This window comes from Tachysurus vachellii, chromosome 25 (assembly GCF_030014155.1).
Source record: "Tachysurus vachellii isolate PV-2020 chromosome 25, HZAU_Pvac_v1, whole genome shotgun sequence".
Lineage (NCBI taxonomy): Eukaryota > Metazoa > Chordata > Actinopteri > Siluriformes > Bagridae > Tachysurus > Tachysurus vachellii.
The window spans coordinates 426,422-440,000 of record NC_083484.1 but is presented as its reverse complement, the minus strand read 5'-3'; the positions used below and the strand labels follow the sequence as shown (position 1 = coordinate 440,000).

At 40.2% G+C, this 13,579-nt stretch overlaps 1 protein-coding gene across 1 annotated transcript in view; it reads left to right on the top strand.

Annotated features, from left to right (window-relative positions):
* ccl20b (chemokine (C-C motif) ligand 20b) overlaps positions 1-2,972 on the top strand; it is a 3,350-nt gene extending 378 nt beyond the window's left edge. The window contains exons 2-4 of the mRNA XM_060862246.1: positions 625-727; positions 2,510-2,587; positions 2,694-2,972. Coding sequence (XP_060718229.1) covers positions 625-727; positions 2,510-2,587; positions 2,694-2,736 — 224 coding nt within the window. The 3' untranslated portion in view covers positions 2,737-2,972. The remainder of the gene's footprint in view (positions 1-624; positions 728-2,509; positions 2,588-2,693) is intronic.
* The last annotated feature ends 10,607 nt before the right edge of the window (positions 2,973-13,579 follow it).

The window sequence follows — 13,579 nt, the reverse complement described above, 5'->3', positions numbered from 1 at the left end:
TTGTGTGTGTGGAGTTTGCATGTTCTCCCTGTGCCTCGGGGGTTTCCTCCGGGTACTCCGGTTTCCTCCCCCGGTCCAAAGACATGCATGGTAGGTTGATTGGCATCTCTGGAAAATTGTCCGTAGTGTGTGAGTGTGTGAGTGAATGAGAGTGTGTGTGTTGGCACTCCGTCCAGGGTGTATCCTGCCTTGATGCCCAATGACGCCTGAGATAGGCACAGGCTCCCCGTGACCCGAGGTAGTTCGGATAAAATGAGAGTGAGAGAGTGTTTGTACTTGCAGTGAAGTAAAGTTCTGTCCTTCTCTTATCTACACACATGTGAGAGGTTTCACACTGTTTGTGTTGTTAATCATTAAGATCGTTTTCACCTACGATCCTGAATCGGAGGATTATTAAATATTAAACAGCACATGCAGGAAATCTTTTACACACAGAATCCCTTCAAACTCCTTTAATAAAAATAAGACATGCCCAAACTACCTGCTGTACCTGATGTGAGTGAGAGATGATTCAGAAGGACCTACAAGAACGTCACATCGAGACGACACATCGAGGGTATCGCTTTGTAATGATCCAATAAATGTACATTTATAACAAAGATCTGATCTTGTCTTGTCTCGTAGCTCGCTGCTGCTTTTCTTACGCACAGAGGCCCATTCGCTGTGGCCGGCTGAAAGGCTACTCCATCCAGGAAATTACTGGAAACTGTGACATCAGAGCTATAATGTGAGTCTCGTATTTACACGCTGAGAGTTTTTATAATAAACTTTGACTGAGTTTAACTAAAGTATCACAGTTACCATGGATACCTTGAAATACTGTCGTGGATCCATGATCCTGTAATGGTTACCATGGTTACCAAAAAGTACTGCATTAAAATCCATAACAATACAATACCATAATAAAACCACAGAAGTGCCAGAGTTACCATGGAGGACTACAGTAAAACCGCACCGTCGTTACCATGGATACCAAAGCCCACTGTAAAGCTGTAGTTACCATGGATACCATGAATTCTACAAACCCGATTCCAAAAAAGTTGTGAATAAAAACAGAATGCAATGATGTGGAAGTTTCATTTTAATATTTTATTCAGAATACAACATAGATGACATATCAAATGTTTAAACTGAGAAAATGTATCATTTTAAAATAAGTTAATAAGTTAAATAGGTTAAATTTCATGGCATCAACACATCTCATCACATTACCTTTGTCACATCTTCCTCTTTATGATGTGCCAAATGTTTTCTATGGGTGAAAGCTCTGGACTGCAGGCTGCCATTTCAGTACCCGGATCCTTCTTCTACGCAGCCATGATGTTCTAACTGATGCAGTATGTGGTCTGGCATCGTCATGTTGGGAAATGTAAGGTCTTCCCTGAAAGAGACCACGTCTGGATGGAAGCGTATGTTGTTCTAGAACTTGGATCTACCTTTCAGCATTGATGGTGCCTTTCCAGATGTGTAAGCTGCCCATGCCACACACACTCATGTAACCCCATACCATCAGAGATGCAGGCTTCTGAACTGAGCGCTGATAACAACTTGGGTTGTCCTTGTCCACTGTAGTCCAGATGACATGGCGTACTGTTTGGCAAAAAGAAGTTCACATTTTGATTCGTCTGACCACAGAACAGTTTCCACTTTGCCACAGTCCATGTTAAATGATCCTTGGCCCAGAGAAAATGCCTGCGCTTCTGGATCATGTTTAGATACGGCTTCTTTTATGACCTATAGAGTTTTAGCCAGCAAAACTCTGAGAAACTCCTTTCTGATGTTGCTCCACTATTTTTCACCACAGCATTGGGGGAGTCGGTGATCCTCTGCCCATCCTGACTTCTGAGAGACACGGCCACTCTGAGAGGCTCTTTTTATACCCAAACATGTTGCCAACTGACCAAATAATTTGCACATTGATCCTCCAGCTGTTCCTTTTACGTACATTTAACTTTTCCGGCCTCTTATTGCTACCTGTTTCAATTTTGGAATGTGTAGCTCTCATGAAATCCAATATGAGCCAATATTTGGCATCACATTTCAAAATAAATGTCTCACTTTCAACATGTGATATGTTATCTGTATTCTATTGTGAATAAAATATACGTTTATGGGATTTGTAAATTATTGTATTCTTTTTTATTGCCTTATTCACAATTTTTACAGTGTCCCAACTTTGTTTGTATTAAAACCCTGATACTACAATGGCTACCTTGAGCCCATAGTAAAACCATGGTAGTGCCACTGTTACCATGGTTACCCTGAAGTACCAATTCTAAAATAACTATAGTACTAATGTTTAGTACTATTATCACTCTCATGGTTACCGTGGTTACCTTGAAGTACCATTATAAATCTGTGGCAGTAGCTACCATAGTTACTAACCATACGGTAGTGTCACCGTTACCATAGTTACCATAAAGCTTCACAATAAAACCACGGTGGTGATGTAACAGTGTTGTGATGATGTCATTAATTTTATCTGCACACTTTTCTTTATTTTCTGCAGATTTGAGACTCAAACTGGGAAATTCACCTGCGCTGATCCAAAGATGAGATGGACTCAGGACAGGATCACGTGCCTGCGGTGAGAGACTCAGCTTCAGCCATCTGATAATCCTGCTTTCTGTAAACTTATTCTACACACAGGAACAAGATTTATCATTAAAAAACCTCTTTGTTTTTATTTTTAGGAAGAAGGCTGCAGTGATTGGGAACATGGGAATGTTGACCTGAGAAGGAAACTGTTTCACAGCCTCAGAATTCAAATTTAAACAAACTAAAGTCTTTGTTTTTCCTTTAATTAGAGCATCTTAAAGGTGTGCTTTCTTACTTCTATACAAATGTTGGCCCCTTGTGGGAGCCGCAGTCTCAGTCACGTATTGTGCACTTTGTACGTTTTTGTCACACAAACATTTTGTTTTATTTTATATATAAACAGATATTTTAAAATAATAAATATATAAAATAAACACTACTGAGTTGGTGTGTTCTGTCTGGAAAAGCAGTTCTTCCTTCTGTATAAATAACAAAACAAGCATCAGTTACCATGAAATGTATAGAATTGTAGAAACTCTTCACATTTTGGTCAATTCTTTTTTAAAAGAACAAAAAAAACATTCATAATAATAATAATAATAATAATAATAATAATAATAATAATAATAATAATAATAATAATATGAAGAAGAATCTTTACCATTAAACTGTTGAACAATTTAAATGATTAATACATCAATAATAAATATTAAAAATATTAAACACATTCACATATTTGACTCAGTTATTTCTTTTGTTTAATTATTGATAACTCGTTTGGTGTTTAAACAACAGATGACTGACTGAACACTTTATTAACACTAATACAGGGTTCCACAACTTTCTAGTGAGATGATCACATCCCACACTGTCGATCTCCAGCAGTTCCATCACATCTCAGAGACCTGTGATTACCTGGACCTGGTCACAGACATGCTGATGTTCAGTAGCTGATGTTAAGAGCTCTGCTACTCCTGTGACACAGAGTCACTTAATCAGGGCTCCAGATAACATCGTAGTCTTCATTTTGTCCTAAAGAAGTGGAGACATTCTTTATTCAAAGTGACTTTGTTATTATTTCTCGTCTCATCACAGATAGAAAACAAAGATATCAAAATCCTGATTAAACAAAGTTCCGTACAGTAAAGATATGAAAAAGACATGATTACAGAGGAATGAGGAAACATGAAGCATTTTATGCACATCAGAAATGTTGATCTCCCCTATCACTCATACACACATGAACACGCACACACACAAACACACACATACAGTACACACACACACACACAAACACGCACACACTCATACACACATACACAAACACGCACACACATAAACACTCACATACACACACACAAACACGCACACACATACACTCACACACAAACACGCACACACACACACACACATACACACACAAACACGCACACACATATACACACACACAAACACGCACACACATAAACACTCACATACACACACACAAACACGCACACACACGCATACACACACACACATACACTCACACACAAACACACACACACACGCACACACATACACACACACACTCATACACAAACACGCACACACATAAACACTCACATACACACACACAAACACGCACACACACACACACACATACACTCACACACAAACACGCACACACACGCACACACATACACACACAAACACGCACACACACATACACACACACATACACACACACAAACACGCACACACATAAACACTCACATATACACACACACACAAACACGCACACACACGCATACACACACACATACACACATACACTCACAAACACGCACACACACATACACACACAAACACACACATACACACACAAACAAACACGCACACACACATGCACACACACATACACACATACACAAACACGCACACACATAAACACTCACATACACACACATACAACCACGCACACACACACGCATACACACACATACACTCACACACAAACACGCACACACATACACACACATACACAAACACACACACAAACACGCACACACACATACACACACACAAACACGCACACACATAAACACTCACATACACAAACACGCACACACACGCATACACACACATACATTCACACACAAACACGCACACACATACACATATACACACACACAAACACGCACACACATACACACATGCACACACAAATACACACACATACAAACACGCACACATACACACACACAAACACGCACACACATACACACATACACACAAACATACACACACATACACAAACACTCACACACATGCACACACACACAAACACACACACATACACACACATACACAAACACTCACACACACACATGCACACACACACGCACACACACACACATACACACACATACACAAACACTCACACACATGCGCACACACACAAACACTCACACTCACACACACACGCACACACACATACACAAACACACACACATACACAAACACTCACACACACACAAACATTCACACACACACAAACACTCACAAACACACACACACACAAACTCACACACACACACACACACACACACACACAAACATTCACATACACACATACACAAACACTCACACACACACTCTCTCTCACATACACACACAAACACTCACATACTCAAACACACACACTCACACACACACAAAAACACACAAAAATTCTACCCTTCCTTTGTCCTCGCTTTCGGAGAGACAGGATTCGCTCCTATATCTGCTAAACCATGCTGGCTGAAAATCTTTAAGATAACTGTTGTATGATATCTGACTGGCATTCTGATACCTATCATGACACATTTATAGTATATTCACTCAATCACGCACTCATTTTCTATCGCTTATCCGAACTACCTCGGGTCACGGAGCCTGTGCCAACGTTCTAACCACTAAGCCACCGTGCCCCACATAATATATTCAAATTTCAAATTTATTTCTATAGCGCATTTAACAATTTCCCAATGTCTCAAAGCAGCTTTACAGAAGTATGGAAACAGAATAGAGAAAAAAAGAAATAAATATATAATAAGAAGAAGAAGAATACAAAATTAAAAATGAAAATAAATAAATTAATATATACAATTAAAGTTTAAAATTAATATAAAAATATTAACTTAAAATATAAAACACTATATATCTCTCCCTATCCCTAATGATCAATCCTGAGGTGACGGCGGTGAGGAAAAACTCCCTGAGATGATATGAGGAAGAAACCTTGAGAGGAACCAGACTCAGAAGTGAACCTCATCCTCATTTGGGTGACACTCTACAGTAAATAGTGTAAATGTAAATAATGTCCTTTCTACAACAGTTTATAATAGTGCAGCCGAGAGCTCCTGAGGAACTAATGGGTCATCATAAACTCTGAGTTCAGCACAGATCCAACACTAATGACTTCCGGTCAAAGTCTTCAAATGATTGCTGATAAAGGAATCTGACTGCTGACTGACACAACATTGGTTCAAAGAAGGCATGACAGTCTCTGGGCAGCTCCAACCACAACAATCCCATGAGACACTGGATAACCCTGCAGATCAATCCCTGGCAGGGTGACCACTGGGCGACGAGACTCCAGCCAGGGGTAGAACATCAGAATTGACAAAGTAGGTCCATAAGGAGAGACGATCTGGCTAGGAACTCGGAACACTGGGAGCTTGGGAGTGGCATATATAGCTCGACAGAGAGAGAGAGCAAGAGAGAGAGAGTGAGAGTGTGTGTGTGTGTGGGGGGGTGGATTGGCATGACATGGCATGTAATCAGGTGATGGACAATGTAAATTATGTACAAAGTGCAGACAGGGACTCCATCAAGACTAGCTATGACATCATAACTAAAAGGCTAGAGTCAGAAGGTGACACAGTCAGGTGTCTGAGTCCTGAACACTAATTGGAAGTCTGTTCCATAACTGTGAGGCTCTGTGAGAAGAACCTCTGCCCCCTGCTGGAGACTTTTGTACTTGAGGTACTACCAAATATGCTGCACCTTTTGAATGAAGTAGGCATGACGGATCATAAAAAAAACAAAAGATCTCTTAGGTACTGTGGTGTGAGACCATTAAGTGCTTTATAGGTTAATAATAGTATTTTATAATTAATGCGAAACTTGACTGGGAGCCAATACAATGAGGATAAGATCGAGGTGATATGTTCATATCTTCTGGTTCTAGTTAGGACTCTAGCTGCTGCGTTCTGGATTAACTGGTAACAAACCTCACACCGAGGTCTTTTACTGCTGCACATGATGTAACAGAAAGACCATCCAGAGTTACTCTGTAATCAGAAAGCTTACTTCTGGCTGTCTGTGGTCCTGGTACAAGAACTTCTGTCTTATCCGAGTAAAGCAGGAGGACGTTAGTAAGCATCCACTGTCTAATGTCCTTCATACAATCTTCAATCTTATTAAGCTGGTGACTCACATCTGACTGAGCTGAAACATATAGCTGTGTGTCATCAGTGTAACAGTGAAAGTCAATATCATGTTTACGAATAATTGCACCATGTTGCGGAACACCGAACATTACCTTAGTTTGTTTAGAGTAGTCTCTCTGATCCAGGAGAGAGCTGTTCCTTTAACACCAACAACCTGTTCTAGCCTATAAAGTAGAATAGCATGGTCAATGGTATCAAAAGCTGCGCTAAGATCAAAGGTTTGTTAACCGCTAGCTTAAAAGATTTTGTCACATAGTCAGTGCTAAGGGAAGAATGTATTATCTTTAAATGGGGTCAGTAGCTACTGGTAATATCTGATTAAAAAAACATGTGGGTGAGGGATCCAGTATGCAGGTTGATCATTTTGAAGTAGAAATCAGTGAAATTAAGTCAGTCTCTTGAAGGGGACTAAAACAGTCCAAGTTCTGATCAAAAGAACAGAAATATTATCTACGGCTTTATCCATCAACTAGTTTGGTATTAAATTAATAGTCTGAAGTTTCTGCCTGATGTTATCAATTTTTCCATTGAAATAATTCATGAAGTCGTTACTGCTACAAAAAGATGGTTTGCACTTTTCAACTTTTTTTTCAGTGTTTTTGTTCCTAGTTAATTTTGCTACAGTATTAAATAAAAATGTAGGATTATTTTTATCTTCAGTAAGGCTGGAGAAATACACTGATCTGGCAGCACTAGGAGATTTTTTGTAGCTACGAAGGTTTTACTTATAATACTGATAATTTAGTTTGAGTTCAAATAAAAGTGAGTAAATATAGAAAAGTGTTACAGTTTGTTCATATTGTCAAAATATTGTATAAATATTTGCGTTCTGGTGTGTGTGTGTGTGTGTGTGTGTGTGTGTGTGTGTGTGTGTGTGCGTGTGTGTGTGTGTGTGTGTGTGTGTGTGCGTGTGTGTGTGTGCGTGTGTGTGTGTGTGTGTGTGTGCGTGTGTGTGTGTGCGTGTGTGTGCGTGTTGCTCTTTAGACCTTTTTCCCTTTTCTTTAGTCTTTTTGTCTCTTTTCATTTGTAAAATAAAACTGTTTCCTACTTTGTTGATAATTTCAGCCTTTCAAAACGTTTAAAACAAATCAATGAACTTGTCCTGAACTTTCATTCTGGACTTTAAAGAACACTGGAACCAAACAAACGTCAAGTTTTTCCAGTGGACTCCAAAAGACTTGAGGATGTTTTAAATAATTGTATGAAATACTTTATCTTTTCTAATAATGTTGCAGAATTTCTGTACAAAACACAATGTTCTTTTCTCACACACAATCACACACACACATTCTCTCTCTCTCATATACACACACAGATACCTTGACCTTAGCATAACCTCCTCTCCCTAGCACATCTGCTCCGCTTTGTATGAAAGAAGCTATGAAAAACATGATACTGCTCTGGGAGGTTTCCTGCTTCATGATAACGGTCAAAGTATCTTCTGCCAATACTAGCATTAAGCTCTGCACACACACATTATGTCCTTCCTCTATATACTCAGGTTTGACATAATAAAGTTTGGGACTTCTCTTTGAAAGACTGACTGGCGTGTTTCATTGAGACTACCCCGAGTACTCGCCGGGAACCAGAAACCAAGCAGAGGTCGAGACGGCTGAATTTAGTTACCCTGTCCAGGCGACAGAAGAAAATTCCTTACAGTTTTGGGGGCTCGTCCGGGAAATCAGTATTCGGGTAAGTGCTGATTTGGTATCTTGTCATACCGGTTAAAGTGTAGGCACTTACCTCGTGTACTGGTATCTATATTTGGGGATGTCAGTGTTCGGGCAAGTGCTGATTGGTATCTAGTCATACCATTCAAAGTGTAGGCACTGTGCTGATATCCATATCTGTGTATAGTTAAATTGATATTGTCGAATGTATGCACGATGTGTAAGGGAATTCGTCACTGGTTATTGAACCAGCGAAATAGCGCGCGCAACGTCTCTAAGGTTAGAGGCTATAAATTTATTTGATCGCCCTCTCTGTCTCGGTCGCTGGTCTCCAATTGTGTTGTGTTGATTGTGGTGTGTTAATTGTGTTGCGTTGTTTGTGTGTAATAATAACAGTTGTACCTATAGTCGAACATGGGTAATTCGGCAACCAAATATCCTAAGCCGGATCATTAGGAAACTCCTCGTGACTGGATGAACCGTTGTGGTCTAGGTTGTTATACTAACCCCTGGTTAGATAACTTAGCAGGGTGGATCATATCACAACCTCAATTTTTGACATATCCACGTGGTGGTACTTTTAAACCTGAATATATGGCATCTGCTTATACTCAAATTTATGACGGCTTTGGGGATCCTGATTGGGATTATCAGTGCATGACAGACGGTTATAAGAAATGGCTAGAAATGAAACCAATATGGGATAAATATCACTCTATTCCAAACTCAATAAAAGAATTTAAATCTCTGCCGAAGTTTGATCCCCAAATTAAACCGAAATCGCCATTTGCTTCACGCATCCAACCCCCACCATATAATGATAAGGGGCCGTTGGCAACTGTTGCAACTCTATATCCTAGTTTAAGCAGCGTTGATCCTTCAGTTACTTCATCGGCCCCGGTAGCAGGCTGCGCCGCTGTAATAACTAAAAACTCACTCGATATTATGCCAGATACTGACGCTCGCACTAAGCTTCAAGGTACGCCACGAAATGATGAGACAGACACAGACACAGATAATAATGGTGATGCTGTTTCTGGTTCTGGGTCAGATAACAACCCCCCATTCTTTAATGCCACTGTTGGTTCCGCTCTTAATGCGGCATGCGTCTGGTCAACGTCCGCAAAGGGACCGATTATCAATCCACCGTCAATAGGGGATTTAAGGGACATCATTAAAATGCTCCCATCCCCTTCAAAACCACTTCACTATGTAGACATGCTACTAAGAGCCACCCGTCATAATCAATTGAGCGGGGCTGATTACAGATTTATATTGCATGCGACTCTTGGAGATAATTATGATGAAACTGATCTCATTGCCAGAGTACCTTGTTTGGACCCTAGTAGTGTGAAATAAAAACAGAAACTAAATCAGAAACGGAGCGTGACGGGGCAGGAAAGAAGAAGGGAGCCACAAAAAAGACTACACACCATTTGTACTGGGCCACTCCGGATGCCCTACCGGCCTTAAAAGAGCAGTTGACTAAATATTTGTTGCAAAGACAGCAGGCTAATCGTGATTTGTCTCAAGTAACTAATTGTAAACAGGAGAAGAATGAGCCGACTTCCAAATTTCTAACACGGTTTAAAGAGACATGGACGCTGTTGGGGGGAATGGAGTTGAATGAAAATGCCGCTAATCCTTTGTTCCTCACAACCTTCATGAATAATTGTAGACCTGAAGTGCAGAAGGTTCTTAAATATCAGCTCACAGATCGTAGCAATATGACAGTTAAAATTTTAGGGGAGAGAGTGCGCACCATGGAAGGCGATGGTATTTTAGAAAGTAGACAAGTAGTATGCCTCGGTGTGGCTGAAGGAAATGTATATAATGGTAACTCGGCCCGAGGGAGAGCCCGGGGAAGTGGAGGAAGTAATTCATACTCTCGAAGCCCCGGCGCCTGTTTTTATTGTGGTAGGAATGGGCATTGGATTAATGAATGTAGGAAAAGACTTAGAGAGATGGGAGATGTTCCTGTAGGTCCCCCTTCCAGCACTGCCTCCCCAACCACCTCAGGCTTCCACCGGGATGCAGGTAAATCCCTATCATGCATAGGGATGCTCACAGAGCGCGACCCCGACCATGCTACATTGTACATATGAATCACTTTCAAGGTGGAAAGGTAATCGCTCCACCTTATGGCAAGAGGACTCTAGCTGGCGTTTAAAATTTTTTCCTCAAAGAATGGAACAATATTTCCCCTTATCAGTCTAGAACTACTATGCAGAGCTATCATCCTGCAAAGTTCCAATTTCCTTTCTGTTTTACTAGAAACAGCTCTTATTTTCTGGGAAGAAATCCGTCTAGCACTTGTAATCAAACCTTCTATGAATACACAGATAATTGCACCTGCCCTTTAAATCTGACCTGTTCAATATTACACCCGGGCAACGCTTCTTTGGGCCTGCCTCCAGATTGGTATTGGGTGTGTGGAAAACATGTATATACTAACCTAACTCTTGATTGGGCCGGAACATGTGTAGTCACGCAATTTGCTTCACATTTATCTATAGTCAAAGGTAATCGTACCCACAATGTTTGTCACAAAAGGTCTACAAATGATCCAACCTTCCCACCACCTGAACATCAATTAAAAACTAAAGTTGCTAAGTTCTGGGATGCCATCTTTCCCCAATATGGTGTCACCCAGTTATGGAATCAGATCGAGGTCACTCACTATCGTTTAGCTACTTTCACTAATGAAACATTTCAGGCTATGGAGGGAGTTCGTTCAGAGCTCACTGCTCTTCGTCTGACTAGCATACAAAACCGCATGGCCTTAGACATGCTCCTTGCAGAAAAGGGAGGTGTCTGCGCTGTTATACTGTAGGTGACAGCTGTTGTACATTTATACCTGATCATGATGATGCCCACGGAGAGATAGGACAGGCAGTTGAGAAAATGCGTAAGACGGCTGAGGCCATTAGAGAAGATGAGAAAGGCGATCGCACTGGGTGGGGATTGTGGTATACTTTGTTTGGTCAGTAGACTCCATATCTGTCTATGATTGTTCCTGCACTGTTTATTTTGCTTTTATTGGGCCTTTGTGGCCCTTGTATTCTTCAATGTCTCCAATCACTGTTACATCGTATGATTTCTGGGTATCAACCTGTCCCCAGAGCACCAGATTATTATCCTATTCCTATGCAAGGTAGATAGGCGATGTATGTATCTAGTATCTGAGAAGTGACTGAGGGTCTGGCCTAGGCCAGGAATGCAGTAACAGTGATTACTCCTTTAGCCCGGCTTCCAGAGAAAGATAGATAATCATATATGAGTTTTTTTTATCCATTATAAGTTTATCATGGATAAAAGATGGGAATTGTGAGAATAATTGTATTAAATACTTTATCTTTTCTAATAATGTTGCAGAATTTCTGTACAAAACACAATGTTCTTTTCTCACACACACACACACACATTCTCTCTCTCTCTCATATACACACACACAGATACCTTGACCTTAGCATAACCTCCTCTCCCTAGCACATCTGCTCTGCTTTGTATGAAAGAAGCTATGAAAAACATGATACTGCTCTGGGAGGTTTCCTGCTTCATGATACGGTCAAAGTATCTTCTGCCAATACTAGCATTAAGCTCTGCACACACACATTATGTCCTTCCTCTATATACTCAGTTTTGACATAATAAAGTTTGGGACTTCTCTTTGAAAGACTGTCTGTCGTGTTTCATTGAGACTACCCCGAGTACTCGCCGGGAACCAGAAACCGAGCAGAGGTCGAGACGGCTGAATTTAGTTACCCTGTCCAGGCGACAGAAGAAAATTCCTTACAGGTATCTAGGGGTTCACATAAAGCATCACATCAACACCGTGGTGAAGAAAGCTGACAGCATCTCTATATTGGCTTTCTATTATATTACATTATTCATTCATTCATTCATCTTCTACCGCTTATCCGAACTACCTCGGGTCACGGGGAGCCTGTGCCTATCTCAGGGCATTGAGGCTACATTATATGATATGATATTATATTATATTATATTATATTATATTACATTACATTATATTAATAAAACAAACAGTCGTCTATGTGTGACTTTTATTTCATATTTCCGCAGCCATAGCGCACGTGCGCTTTGAGCTTCCGGCTACGTGCAGACCGCAGAGGTGAGTGTGGCCGCCAGGCGCAGATCTGGTAGCTTAGATGCGGCCGTCAGTCGTGACGTGCGTATAACGGTTTAACGCACGCACTGATCCAACGCGCATGCGTCAACAAACACGTTTTCTTTTGTTTTTTTTGGTTGGATTTATTTATCTTGTTAAAAAAATTCTGATCTTTAGTTCTGCTCTTAGACCAGGTTGCTGTCAGGAGGTGAAATGTATCTCTGTCAATTCTATATATTTTTTAATTACATTTAAAGCTAATATTAAATAAGTGACATTTTTGTCATTTTTGTTCTGTTTTAAAAAAAAAAATCTAAAAGACAACTAAATTACCAAATAAAAAGTAAAGCTGCATCATTTTAGTCCAGGAGAAGCAGATCAGGTAACCAGAGTTCATCAAAAAGAGTCGACTCTTTCGGTTCCGAACATGTGGAAGCCCCAAAGTTTCCACCTGCCAATGAAGAGAAGAACGTGTTATAATGTTATTACACCCTTATTAGTGCAGTAAGTAATGGGATAGATTATATAAATGAAGAAAAAAGATAAATACAAGTGTAGAGTTTGAAAGAATAAAAACAGTAGAAAGAAAAGCAAATGAGAAAGAATAGAGATTAAAATATCAAGAAATAGACAAGAGAATGGAAGAAAGAACAAGAGCATGATTGAAAGCACTAAATGAAAAGAAAGAGAAGTCGTACACTGAACAGAAAAGTACCGAATACGTGTCGATTCACAAAGACCTGACTCGTTTGTAAACGACTCGCAGA